At 41.5% G+C, this 12290-nt stretch overlaps 2 protein-coding genes across 5 annotated transcripts in view; one reads left to right on the plus strand and one right to left on the minus strand.

Annotated features, from left to right (window-relative positions):
* The window catches only part of march5b (membrane-associated ring finger (C3HC4) 5b), a 43747-nt gene extending 37135 nt beyond the window's left edge, over positions 1–6612 (minus strand). The window contains exon 1 of one of the 2 annotated variants that reach the window (XM_021573327.2): positions 6183–6612. In XM_021573327.2, coding sequence (XP_021429002.1) covers positions 6183–6226 — 44 coding nt within the window. In that variant the 5' untranslated portion in view covers positions 6227–6612. 2 annotated transcript variants of the gene reach the window in all.
* Positions 6613–6648: 36 nt separating this feature from the next.
* Positions 6649–12290, plus strand: part of LOC110526678 (cytoplasmic polyadenylation element-binding protein 3) — a 70168-nt gene continuing 64526 nt past the window's right edge. For 2 of the 3 annotated variants that reach the window (XM_021607830.2, XM_021607839.2), the window contains exons 1-2: positions 6649–6810; positions 10150–10997. In XM_021607830.2, the coding sequence (XP_021463505.2) occupies positions 6771–6810; positions 10150–10997 (888 nt within the window). In that variant the 5' untranslated portion in view covers positions 6649–6770. Of the gene's footprint in view, positions 6811–8477; positions 8626–10149; positions 10998–12290 lie in introns of those variants that run through there. The other variant, XM_021607846.2, reaches the window with a different exon arrangement.

Here is a 12290-nt window from a genome sequence, read left to right on the forward strand (position 1 = left end):
TGTGTGTGAAGGTTAGAATGCATGATCTCTTGACACGAGGATAATGGGTAGATATAGTACCTTGTGTGTCTTGATGGAGACAAAGTAGTCAAATGTGGCTAATCCCTGACTGGTTAGTGTTTGTCCTTCAGACTAATACTGCAGCTGCTGACCTTGACACAAGCTTTACTAGTACAGATCCTATAGACCCATTGGATGAAAGCTTTCAGCAGGGAACAAGCTCAACATCAGACTGAAAAGAGGAAAAGACAGCACAGGGCTGGCAAGAGTCAAAGTGCAGAGTCTATGAGTCCAAGGTCATGGAGTACTGCCAGACAGGCTGCCATTGCCCTACACAAGATGAGGTTCACCAGCTGAAGAACATTCAGGACCCTGCCTGTAACATTCATACAACATCTATATTTAGAAGTAATGTGGTACATTGCTAAATAAAAACATTTGTGACCATAGCCTTTTAACCAAAATATCACATGAGACTAAAATGTTCAGCTGCACTTTCAAGGGCGGGAGGTTACTGTGGTAACGGGGCCATAGAAGTGATGTCACGTGTCTGTGTGTGAGATTTGGGATGTGACGAGTAGTGGACAGCATTTAATCACTCCAAGCCCAACACTCCTTGCCAGGGCTGAAAGAATGTTGCTACTGCGACACAGCAACCTAAGCACTATTGGACAATTGTGTTTGTGTACAACCAGCAGGAAGAGAACCTGGCTCTGGAAAATAACAAAAACGCAGCAACAACTCCCATGATTTAAGTTAACCTTCAATCATTATGTTTTGCACCATTTCTCAAAACAGGGTAAAGATGGAGTGAAAAGGCACACTTGATTGAGAGATGGGGTGCACGACGGAGTGAATCACAGTCCAGTACAAAGACGAGGATGATGGTACGATTAGTTTTACCTCATCTCACGAGTCATGCTTCTGTTTTTTAAGAAGGGCCAGAGCCACTCACACAAAGGCTCCTTTCACTCAGCGGCGGTCACGTGACTGTGGGAAAACTGGAGGTTCCGTTAGCACAAAGGCAGGCGACCGGATCCTGGCCCACAAAAGGTCTTCAATGAAGGTTAAGGTCCGGGGGCTTCCGCATGTCTGACAGCCTTAGTGCCTCCACCCCATAACAAATAGACTCAGTCTGCATCTAATACATTCTACACACCAAACATGCTTGGGCTACCTCTACTCCACAACAAACAAGTAACATCTAGCCTACCTCAACTCCAAACAAATCCTTAGTTGGGCCTACTCCAATCTAACAGATCAAAACACTTGTCTTCTACTACTAACCTAACTCCATAACAACATTGTGTAGCCTACCTCTACTCAATCAAGGGCATACGCCATGACCCTTGTGTATTGTTGCCACCTGCATCGAACAGCAGGGAAAATGTCAGGCTGGGACTTGCTATTTGGCATCTGTTTCCAGTCAGACTGGCCTAAGTTACACTGTGAATCCGCAGGAGTCTATATTTTACGGTTTGGCTCAGGGGTCGGACCCAGTTAACCCAAACCTATGAGTATGCATTCAACGCTCGCCTCCCCAGGGAAAGCCACAAGACTAGCCACAACTCTTATTTCACGACTCTTCCCCCCCCCCCCCCCAAACCCCATCATTCCAACCTCAAACAGGAGTCACAACAACCAACAGCCAAGACTTTAGAACAGTCTTTCTTAAAGTAGTGGGTCGTGGACCTGTTAATGGTGGGTTGCAACGTGTCAGAGTAAATGTATAATTATATAATTGATTACTGAAATTGATTTGGCCAAGTATAACTGTGCTCACTGTTCAGTACACTCTGTGCTTAGCAGCGGTCTCTGCTCAGTTTGGCAGCTGCGCAAGTGGGAGATGCCCGTGTGCTTTGCCGTTAACCAACAACTTTTTTTCTGCAGTTTTCTTCAAGATCACTCTGCGACCCACACGCTGCAGCGCTGTCGTTCAGCAGCAGATGATGCGCTGTCAGCCACTGACTTGTCATTCCCACTCGCCAACACTCACCACTGTCATCAAATGACTCAAGCTAGCAAGTTCTGACTGAGCTCCATCGTCATGAAACGCAAATACACCAATGAGTTTCTCTCTTGGTTTCATAACAACTTTGAGAAATAACGAGGAGCGCCCACAATGTGTTTTGTGCAGGGAAGTGCTTAGTAATAAGTCTCTCAAAACAAACTAATTAATAAAACGACACGTCCTGTCCAAACATCCACAGCATGAGGGTAAACACAGGGAGTTCCTTCAGAACAAGGAAGAATGCTTCAGGAAACAGTGCGCCGACAGTGGAAAAGTCAGTCAGCTAGCAAGGCATTGCTGTCATTTTATAACAATAAGCAGAAATAAAGGAGTACTCTCTCTCATAGATGTGAGTTTCTCTTTCAAACTATCCCCTAGCCTTGTATACAGCTAATAGCTATAGTAACGTTGGCCAAAGCAAGCTACTGATAACTGTATAGTAACAGTAAATACAGATGACAAAATTATCAGGCCTACTGTACATCTTACTGAAGAAATGTTGTAAACAAATCTTAATTGCAACTGTTGCTATTGAAAAACAAGTATTTTTTTTATTCTGAACTAGAATAAACTGATTGAAGTAAGATGCTTTGAGGCAAACACACAAAGTTCTGGGTTGGTAATCTATAGCAGGAAGTGGTATCCTGCCTGACTGAGAAAGCAGTCGATGTTCTGATCCAGTCCGGCACCACATACATATGCGAGTCAGGATTCTTATCTCTGACATACTTTTTAAAAAAGTACAGAAACAGACTCTACGCTGAGCATGTCCTCCATGTTGCACTATCAAAACCTGAGTCCAGAATAGACATGCTTGTTGAAAACTTCAACCGGTGTGATTTGATCAGTTTATTCCAGTTCAAAATAAACAAATAGTTACTGTATTTTAAAACAGAGAATGGAGAAAATAAACATGAAGAGCTAATTATATGGGTATTTGTTTTTGTCTATATTGCATTTGTTGTAGGCATAAGGGTAATGAAATGTACCAATATTTACACATAGTTGCATATAAGCTTCATAAGCTTGGGTCCCATGATAACACAGAATTTCTCATTTGGGCCCCAGGCTGAAAAAGTTTAAAGAACCCCTGCTTCAGAATATCAAAATCACATTTTGCTGTCCAGTGTTGACAATATATGAATTGTATGACATAATTACAGAAAAACAAAGATGGAAACGGTAAACGATAACATAGTATGGCTAATGCCCAACCAAAATAAAAGGGTAGAGAATCATGGAGGTTGTGTGTGCAAGTGTCTCCCTCCTCCGTTCGTGAAACACTGCATTGCAGGGGGAACCTGCTGCTAGTGGCAGGCCCAGACAAAAAACATGTGGAGCCGTGTGTTTGTCACTGATAGAGCAACAAACACAACAGCTTAAAACGAGGGGAACGTGACATACATCTTCCTGCCATCGGTTTCGTCAAACTCAGCTCTGAGCATATGCCCCCAAATATTTTGCATGGAATTTTAATTTGGTAGCACCAGTGCACCTCTGACTGCCATAGAGAATACACCGGCCGCAGATTCATGACCATCGTGCTTGCACCATTACTACAGAGAGAACGCAGGGCTCTACACTGACTTTTAAAAATGTATTTATTATATTTTTTTACAAAGAGCATGTTAGGCGCACAATGAAAAATGAGATAAAGCCAAAATCCTTAATATTTCTAGAGCACACCGGTGCTCCTAAATACAAAATGTCAGGTGGCACAGAAAAATATTTAGGTGCATAAGCAAGTAAAATGGTCACACTGTAGAGCCCAGTAACAGCTCGCTTCTAGCCCAAACCGACCAAATGTTGACCCATAATACCGGTGCAACGTGTTTTTCTTTCTATCGCAGATTGGCAGGACCGCATTTTATACTCATAAACCACGTCGCAGGCCGTTCTAAAATGACTTGCGAGCCGCTAACCTTGCTCAGGCATGTTACACAGTATTAGCTAGCTAACTAACAACCTAGTAACCATAGATTATATTTATCATAATATTTGTGGTTACTTTACCAGTAGTACGCAAACACTTGGTAGCATAGAAAGGGAGATATTCTTCAGGATAAAAGCCTGAAAAGTACCGAGGGTTCATATAAGCCAAGACCCCATCTAGGTTAGAATCAATCTTAAAAATAAAAAAAATATGTATTTTGTAATACAAAAAAAAAAACCTGTATTTTGTAATAGCTGGCAATTCTTAACATTAATTTCTCAAATATATTTATTTGTATGCATTTATTTTTCTTCTTGAGAACAAGTGAACAACTCCTTGTAACAAATGTCAGTGTAGATTCCTGGCATGGCAGTGGCATGCAGAGCTGTTACACATTTAGCAATCGCAGAGGCTTCCTTCCACTGCACAATAGTTAGGCCCGTCATCTAAAAAAAAACATGTTTTCACATTCCAAAAGATCAAATTATGAAATGTGCCATGTCACATAGTACAGGGCTACAAATTATGATATTTTTTTTTTAACGGAAAACAGCTCACCCGTGTGTTTCACTTGTCGTGCCCAAAGCAGTTACCGAATTTGCTTTATGGTACGCAAGCAGGGACATTCTGGCAAATACAGCCCACAGCGGAAAATAAAACACTGGCAAGGTCAGGAGACAGACAACAGGCCTGCTCTACAACCAGAGCAAATCAATAACTCCCTCTGGATCACCACCACAATCCATAGTCACAGCATTCATCACAGGTCTCTAAATTTTAGATGAGCTTCAATTGCAAGGTTTAGCCTAAAACCTCTATGGAAAGTAATCTTCGTTATAGGCCTTTTTTTTCCAACTGAAGGAAAGTTGATCAAAGACAACAACGGAGTATTGATTGGCATGTACTGTAGGCCTAAAGTAATTCAACAGCTACAAGAGTAGCTGGCTGCTACAGATAGGTCCATAGTCATCATGGTGCTATGAAGATTGATAACAAACTCATAGTGAATACCAGATTCTATCTGAAGGTCAAGCAAGCTTGTTGCCATGGCCTCTGAGGTGAGAATGATTAGTCACAGCATTAACAAACAATGGCCAGTACGGCAAAATTAAATTAACTTACTTGACTTAAGCCTACACAGGCCTATTAGATGAAATGTTTAAAATCTAGGCCTAACCCACCTGTTTAGGCGGAGCAGAGTATAGAACCGTTTTGTTAACTTGACATACCAGATCAAAATGTTTGTAAGGTTAGGCCCATCTACACTCGGTGGCCAGTTGATTAAGTACACCACCCCATTCACAAAAATGGTTAGCTTCTTCAGACAGCGAGTCACGTGGCAGTGGCCAAAAACAAATACAAATAAACCTTACGGAACAGTGGGGACTGCGAAGCAACACAAATAGACACACATGCATTTTGTGTTATAGATATGTGGTATAGAGTAGGGGCCTGAGGGAACACAGTTAATATGTTGTGAAATCTGTTATGAATGTATTGTAATGTTTTTTAAATGTATAACTGCCTTAATTTTGCTGGACCCCATGAAGAGTAGCTGCTGCCTTGGGATCCATAATACATACAAATACCCCAGTTCATATTGAATGTAAAAACAATCTAATTTAAAACAGCATTTCCATTAGTGTTTCACATTGGGTTTAGTGATATTGTAGTAGACCAGCCATTATGGTAAACTTCAGATTTTAGCTGGTTTACCGCTGGTAATTGCACATGGACATTGCACATGCAAAATAAATGTGCATCTTGTTATCAGACTCAGGACTGGAGCATACCCAGGTCTGTGCTGCGGCCCTGGCAATCCCTGACTAGTGTGAAGGGCAAAGCAGTAATACAGGTCAACCACACCTTAATGACACCTTGACACTACAAAATCCCAATCAGTCCCCTGAGTTGTCAATCAACGGCCAAAAAAAGAGAGGTTGCCTGATGATATGGCCATCCTCAGCCAGATACCTCGCGTGACCCCGAGCCCCCCCAGCTCACATCTGATGATGGTCCAGCCCACTGATCCAAACACATGGTTTTAGTTACCAAGATGCATGAAACAATGACTATAGCGTGCAACATATGACTAGCTGAACTACAATACTTGCCACAAGGTAAGAATGAGTAAAGTTATTAACCATGAATCCAAGGTCCACCTAGCTAGCCAACTAACGTTACATTAGCTAGCTTCGCTACTTGTTAGATAGCTAGCTAACGGTAAACTCAACTCACCTGTCCAAATTCTGTTGCATTACCAATGCGCTCTCTTCCGACATGTGGCCAATAAAAGTAAAACAACAGTACACTCAAACGTGTTGAGTGTATTAATTACATATGCAGGTTAGGTAGCTTGGCCTTGTTGAAAGCGGCGAGGCTTTTTCTGTTGGCACGAAGTCGAAGAGGTTAACGTTAGCTAGCCGGCTAACTTGTCTAACCGAAATGAACTAGCTAAAACTTGAACAATAACCCAGTTCCTTTGCAGTCATAACTAATGATTTTACAACTCGATGCTTCATCTACGGTTTCAGTTTAATAGTTTGCTAAAAACTCATTTTTAACGCTTTGGCGCGACCGCTTGACTCAATTGACTGGCTCTCTCTATGAGGTAACGCACGGGAACTCCTGGTGCGTATTACGTCACCAACAATAACAAGCCCGTCAGATGCTGAGAAATCACAGTTACAGGATGCCTGGGATATGTAGTCCGACCCGAGTTTTACTCCTTCATGTTGCCAAATAAATATCTAATTAATTAATGCTCTAACTTGTGCAGGCGGACCTACCTAAGAGGCACAAAGCCTACTTGGGAAGACGAGCATCATGAAGATACACATATGGCTACAGAATACTTCGTATTGCGGTAGGTTGCATTTATTATAGCGCTCTGTAGCGTTTATTACGCCACAAGCTTCGGGCAGTGCATATGAGTGCATCTCATTTAATGGCTCAGTTGTATCTTTATTCTTTAAATTTGCTTGGTTAAAATGACTGCAAAATGTTGCAACAGTTTTAGCAGTCATGGAAGATATTGTGCAAATGTGATCTGGGATACATCCCCCCCCCCCCCCTCCCCTAATTACATGGGTCTGTGGTAGGTGGAGAAAAGAAGTCTCGTCTAATGTAGCTATTAAAATATCGCCTAGTCAGACTACTCTATTCCAGCTGGTTGATAAGCGTTATTAGATTTCCCATTTGGTTCAGCACTGATTTATTTTTTATTTTTTACCTTTTAACTTGTCAATACTACCTCAAATTTCCTACTTGGAAGACAAACAATGTATTTTATTTCCATGTCTATAGTTGCAGGGGTTTTGTTTGAATTTAGAAAATGCTCAGTTAAATGTTTTGTTCCATGAAATAATCAAACAATGTGTACACTGCCATTTTATCTATTTCAAATATTCTCATTTAATTGAGACAGGTGGGTGTCCACCCCAAAGTGCTGCATGTCATGATACTCACCTGTCTCGATCAGTGAGAGAATTTGAAATAAACAATAGTGGCATACTAATTGCTGGATTACTTAATGGAGCAAAAAAAAATGATCTCATTTTTAATGTAGCATTTTCTAAATTTAAATGACACCTCGCAACTAGACATGAACGTTTAGAAGACACTGGTTGTATTCCAAATCAGGAATTGAGGAGGTATTAAACTGGGTGGTTCGAGCCCTGAATGCTGATTGGCTGACACCCGTGGTATATCAGACCATATACCACGTATGACATTTATTTTGTACTGCTCTAATTACATTGGTAACCAGTTTAATAGCAATAAGGCACCTCGGGGGTTTGTGATATGGGCAATATACCACGACTAAGGGCTGTGTCCAGGCACTTTGCGTTGCGTCGTGCATAAGAACAGCCCCTAGCCGTGGTATATTGGCCATATACCACGTCTCCTCGGGCCTTATTTCTTAAACGGCTAATGGAGCATCACATAGCCATTACTATCCCCAAGTTACATCTAGCTCACGAAAACCCCCCTCTAGGGTTTTCAAGCAGTTAGCTTCGCCCACGGCTGTCTATGAACTACAATTCTGACGCTGTGTTTTACTGGTTTTAGAAACGTCAATTATTGCTTGCGAAATGGTTTGAAACGTAGATAAGGGCCTATCTTTCATATCAGCGATGAATAATCTTTCAAATAAAACATATGCACTTACTGTGGCAGATTTGCACAGTTCCATATGCTGTGTTTGCCTCAAGTCAATGAACTACACTTTCTCCCCACTTACGCTTACACACAGGTGTTTGTAGCACGCTAGATAGCTACTTAGCACAGGCCGCCTCCTAAACAAGCGCTGTAACATTGAGATATGGCCTTGGGAACACTAACCCTATTTACCGGATATGAATGGGTTAACGATGATAGTCAATAAAAGTCATATTTAAATGCTAGCCTGATTTAATGCAAAAATACATGGGTCTACATTCAAAACAAAAGCTGACCAAAACAATCGTATTTTTTTCGACCAAACTTTGCATTCCGGACAAGTTACACTAATAAACTACATTTCCCTGAAGCCTCCTCATCCATGCGCCGCAGTCGATCAGCTGTTGAAGCAACTGCTGACTACCTCCGCACGAAGGGTAACTCATTAGTCATATCTTAACCCAGACGAGGCAAACAGAAATAGCGTTATTTACAGAGTCCCAAAGGGTGAAAGATAAAGGTAAATTGAGTTTCATGTCAAACAGAAAACCGACACGGGTGTGCATGCTGTTGCGGTGTTTGTTTGGTGATAACGTTACCTGTACAATTGTGGGTCGGATACGAATTTTTAATAGCCCGCTTGTGAATGTATCTAATGTCTGGTATAACCAACGCGAAAGGAAAATACGATTTTTTAGTTTTTATCGAAATTGGTGCATTGTTTTTCTTTTAGGCTGGTTAACTGCACCCGTATTTGGTTACTTGATGACCATGAACATGCAGCGTTTATGCATCGAGGAGAAAACAAGGATTAAGCACTGTACAAAATGCTGTGCAATATTGTACTTTCTACGAGAAGTCTACGTCACACCTGTTAGGAATAGGATATTCTAAAATCCTGAGAATTAAAATGATGTGCTCAACATACATTTGGCTGGCTACTGTGTGGGAGTCGTTTTAGCCTATTCTGAATAGTTTCTAAATATCACACGGTGGCAATATTAGGCCACAGTTATCTCGAATGGAAAATAAACCGTGCAGTATCCTGACTCATTCAAAGGTGCGCTTGCAAGCATAATTATTTTAATATTAGTACATTTATTACCAGCGATGGGCCTAATTGTCTACAATTATGCTAACGGCCGTCCAGAATAAACTTTTATAAAGAGTTTATGATAGCCTTAAAATACGAAATTAACTAAATGTAATAAATATTATTTTGATCAAAGCAGGCAGGCATGAAAGAAGAGGCGCGACACTGCTCCTCTAGGCTTTTGTGAACATAGATTTGCGTATAGGGCTGTCTCTGTTATAGCACCCATTTGCACCCTACTCAGAAAATCTGCATATAAAAAATGTGACAGAAAAATTTACCAAGTTTAATGCAGTAATTGAAGCTGCCTCTTATCGTAATCTCTATAACATTCATGCTTTTAGGGTGAAGCTTGTTAGCCTATGTAGCAAGCTGTTTTGTGAAGTCACTTAAACGTGTAGCTCATGTCTTGCCTACTACTAGGCCAATTGCCATACAAAAGTGCATCATCTCTTATGCAGCTATCATTGTCACGGAAACCTAAAACAACAAAAAAAGTCAATTTTGCTAAGAAGTGGGTGGGTCAAGGTGGTGTGTCTCTTTAACCTTGAAGGACGCAGCAGCTGTATTTTTTGCAAATTAATTCAGGGTTGGTTCTAGGGAGAAAAATAAACAGGAACAAGAATCAGTCTCACATTGCAGTTCGGAGTTTCTGGGTAAAGGAAAACAAGACGTGGTGGATATCGGTGTCCTCCACGTGTCTCTCCCGCACACATCCGAGTGGATCGCTGGCGTCAGAAAGGGTGAAACTATTTCATCTCTTGCTGAAGTGCACTTTATTGTAATACACCAGCAGTATTTGATTTTTTTTTCTAAATGGGTGATCACTAATTCGCCTCCAGCAGCAGAAAAATTCCCCATGGAGTTCTCTCTAAAATATCACAACAGCCCAGTGAGGCTAGTCTATGACATTCTCAATGGTAAATAACTTATCTGTTTTCCCCGTTTCAGCTCAGCAAACCATGCAGGATGATTTACTGATGGACAAAAACAAAGCCCAACCTCATCAGCAGCTAGATCCAGCAGTAGACCCTCCCTCCACCCCGACCCCTTCGGATCCCCCTACATTAGATGAGAGCCCGTCGAGTGTGAGCAACCAAGCAGCTTCAGCTCTCAACAAAGAGAAAGTGCCGATGGAGTCTCCGATCCTGCCAGGCTTGAGTTTTCATCAGCCGCAGGAAACCGGTGGCACCCTGTCCCCCTCATTTGGTAGCACTTGGTCTACTGGAACTACGAACACCGTGGACGACAATTTTAATCAAGGAATACCCTCGGTGAAGGAAACAATGCTTTTCCAGAGCTTCCCCCACCACATAAATCCGGTACTTGGAGGCAATTTCTCACCTCAGCTTGGCTTGGCACAGTCTCAGCATCCACAGCAGCAAGCCCAGCACCAGCCAGCGCAGCAACAGAGATCCCCTGTTAGCCCCAACCACGGTCCTTTTCCACAGAGAAACGCTTACAGTCACCAGTCTGTCATGAATAGCAAGGCTTCTTCACCTGCCTCATCTTTGGGTTGGAATAATCACCAAAATGCCACTTGGAGCACAGCCTCCAATCCATGGAGCGGTCTCCAGGCAGGCAGGGACCCGCGAAGAGCTGTGGGAGTTGGGGTTGGTGTGGGGGTCGGTGTAGGGGTGCCTTCTTCCATGAACCCCATCTCCCCGATGAAAAGGCCCTATTCTAGCAACGTTATAGCACCCCCAAAATTCCCGAGAGCTGGTCTCCTCACCCAGAAATCTTGGATGGAGGACAACGCCTTAAGAATGGACAACAGCAACAATATGCTGCCTTTTCAGGTATGTTTGGCCTAATAATAAGGAAACCTCAATCCAATTTTAAACATTTTCATAATAAACAATATTGGTATGTAAATGAAATGCAAGGGGCACAAGTGTTAGAATATGATGATGATGACTTGTCCACGTCATGAGAGAACTTTTGAAACTGTTGAAGTAGCCTATAGCCATATGTATGCTAATAGGTTGCATTTAAACAATGTTAAAGAAGTGTCATAATGGATTGTTTAGTATGTGATTAGGCTATTATGATGTTATGATATTGATTAGTCTATTATGACCTTATAATAAGGTTTCTATGCATAATTTCCCATTTTCCATCGGTGTCAGCACAGAAATAGAATGAATAGAACGGCCCTCCCCATTCAAGTCAGTGATGGCATAAGGGTTGACTGACAGCCATTTTGTGTGTACTCATTGGAGCAAAGCAGGAAGTGTGCCCATCAATCATTTGTGCTGTGATTTGTTGAAGCAACTCAACTGACCTTAAAGAAAAACACATTTAGAATCATTTGAATGAACATTCTGTTACCATGTCAATTATTGCATCACAATACCAGGCACCCATTGCATGTGTACCCATGAGTTTACTTGTCAAATTGCCAGGATTAGAGGTTCCTAGCCCGTTCTATTAATGATATTTCTACGGTCAGGGGGACTGACTCCATTGAGAAATGGCTCTGGAGTTCACTTCCCACCCTATGGTAGTGAAAATCATCGTGATTATTGAAGAAAATTCTTTAATAATAGCTCTTAAAGGGTGACATTTAGTCTAGTGGGTGGTAGGTCTTCGATACACTGCTCTCATATGATTATACTGTGTAACCAAATTATTACGTAAGTATCCGCTTCGCGATACATTATTAGTCATAATTGCATTGTAACAGTGACGTATGAAACATTGTTGAGAGTCCACCCTCTCTCTTGTTTTACTGTGCAAACGTTTGACTTTGTCACTATAGCCTGATGTGCCGTAGACAGTAATTAGTTCAGTTTATTCGGGCCTAGTTATTTTAAAAAGCTATAGACAGAAATTAAAGAATGCACTAGGCTACAGTCACTTGACAAACAAGTAATGAACAGTGCCGGTTCAGTAAACTGTGATTCTATAGATCTTTTAAAAATATTTTTTATATATATTTTTTTACTTTGAAAGGCTTATCTAAAAAAGGGGAAAGAAAAGGTCCCTTTCTGAGTCATTGACTAAATACTTTTACACTATTTTAAAGGAGAGTACTAGAATGCTGCCAATGTAAGTCACGTTTTCCATGCCTAGTTTGCCGGGACTGCAGT

The sequence above is a fragment of the Oncorhynchus mykiss genome, chromosome 1 (genome assembly GCF_013265735.2).
Source record: "Oncorhynchus mykiss isolate Arlee chromosome 1, USDA_OmykA_1.1, whole genome shotgun sequence".
Taxonomy (NCBI): domain Eukaryota; kingdom Metazoa; phylum Chordata; class Actinopteri; order Salmoniformes; family Salmonidae; genus Oncorhynchus; species Oncorhynchus mykiss.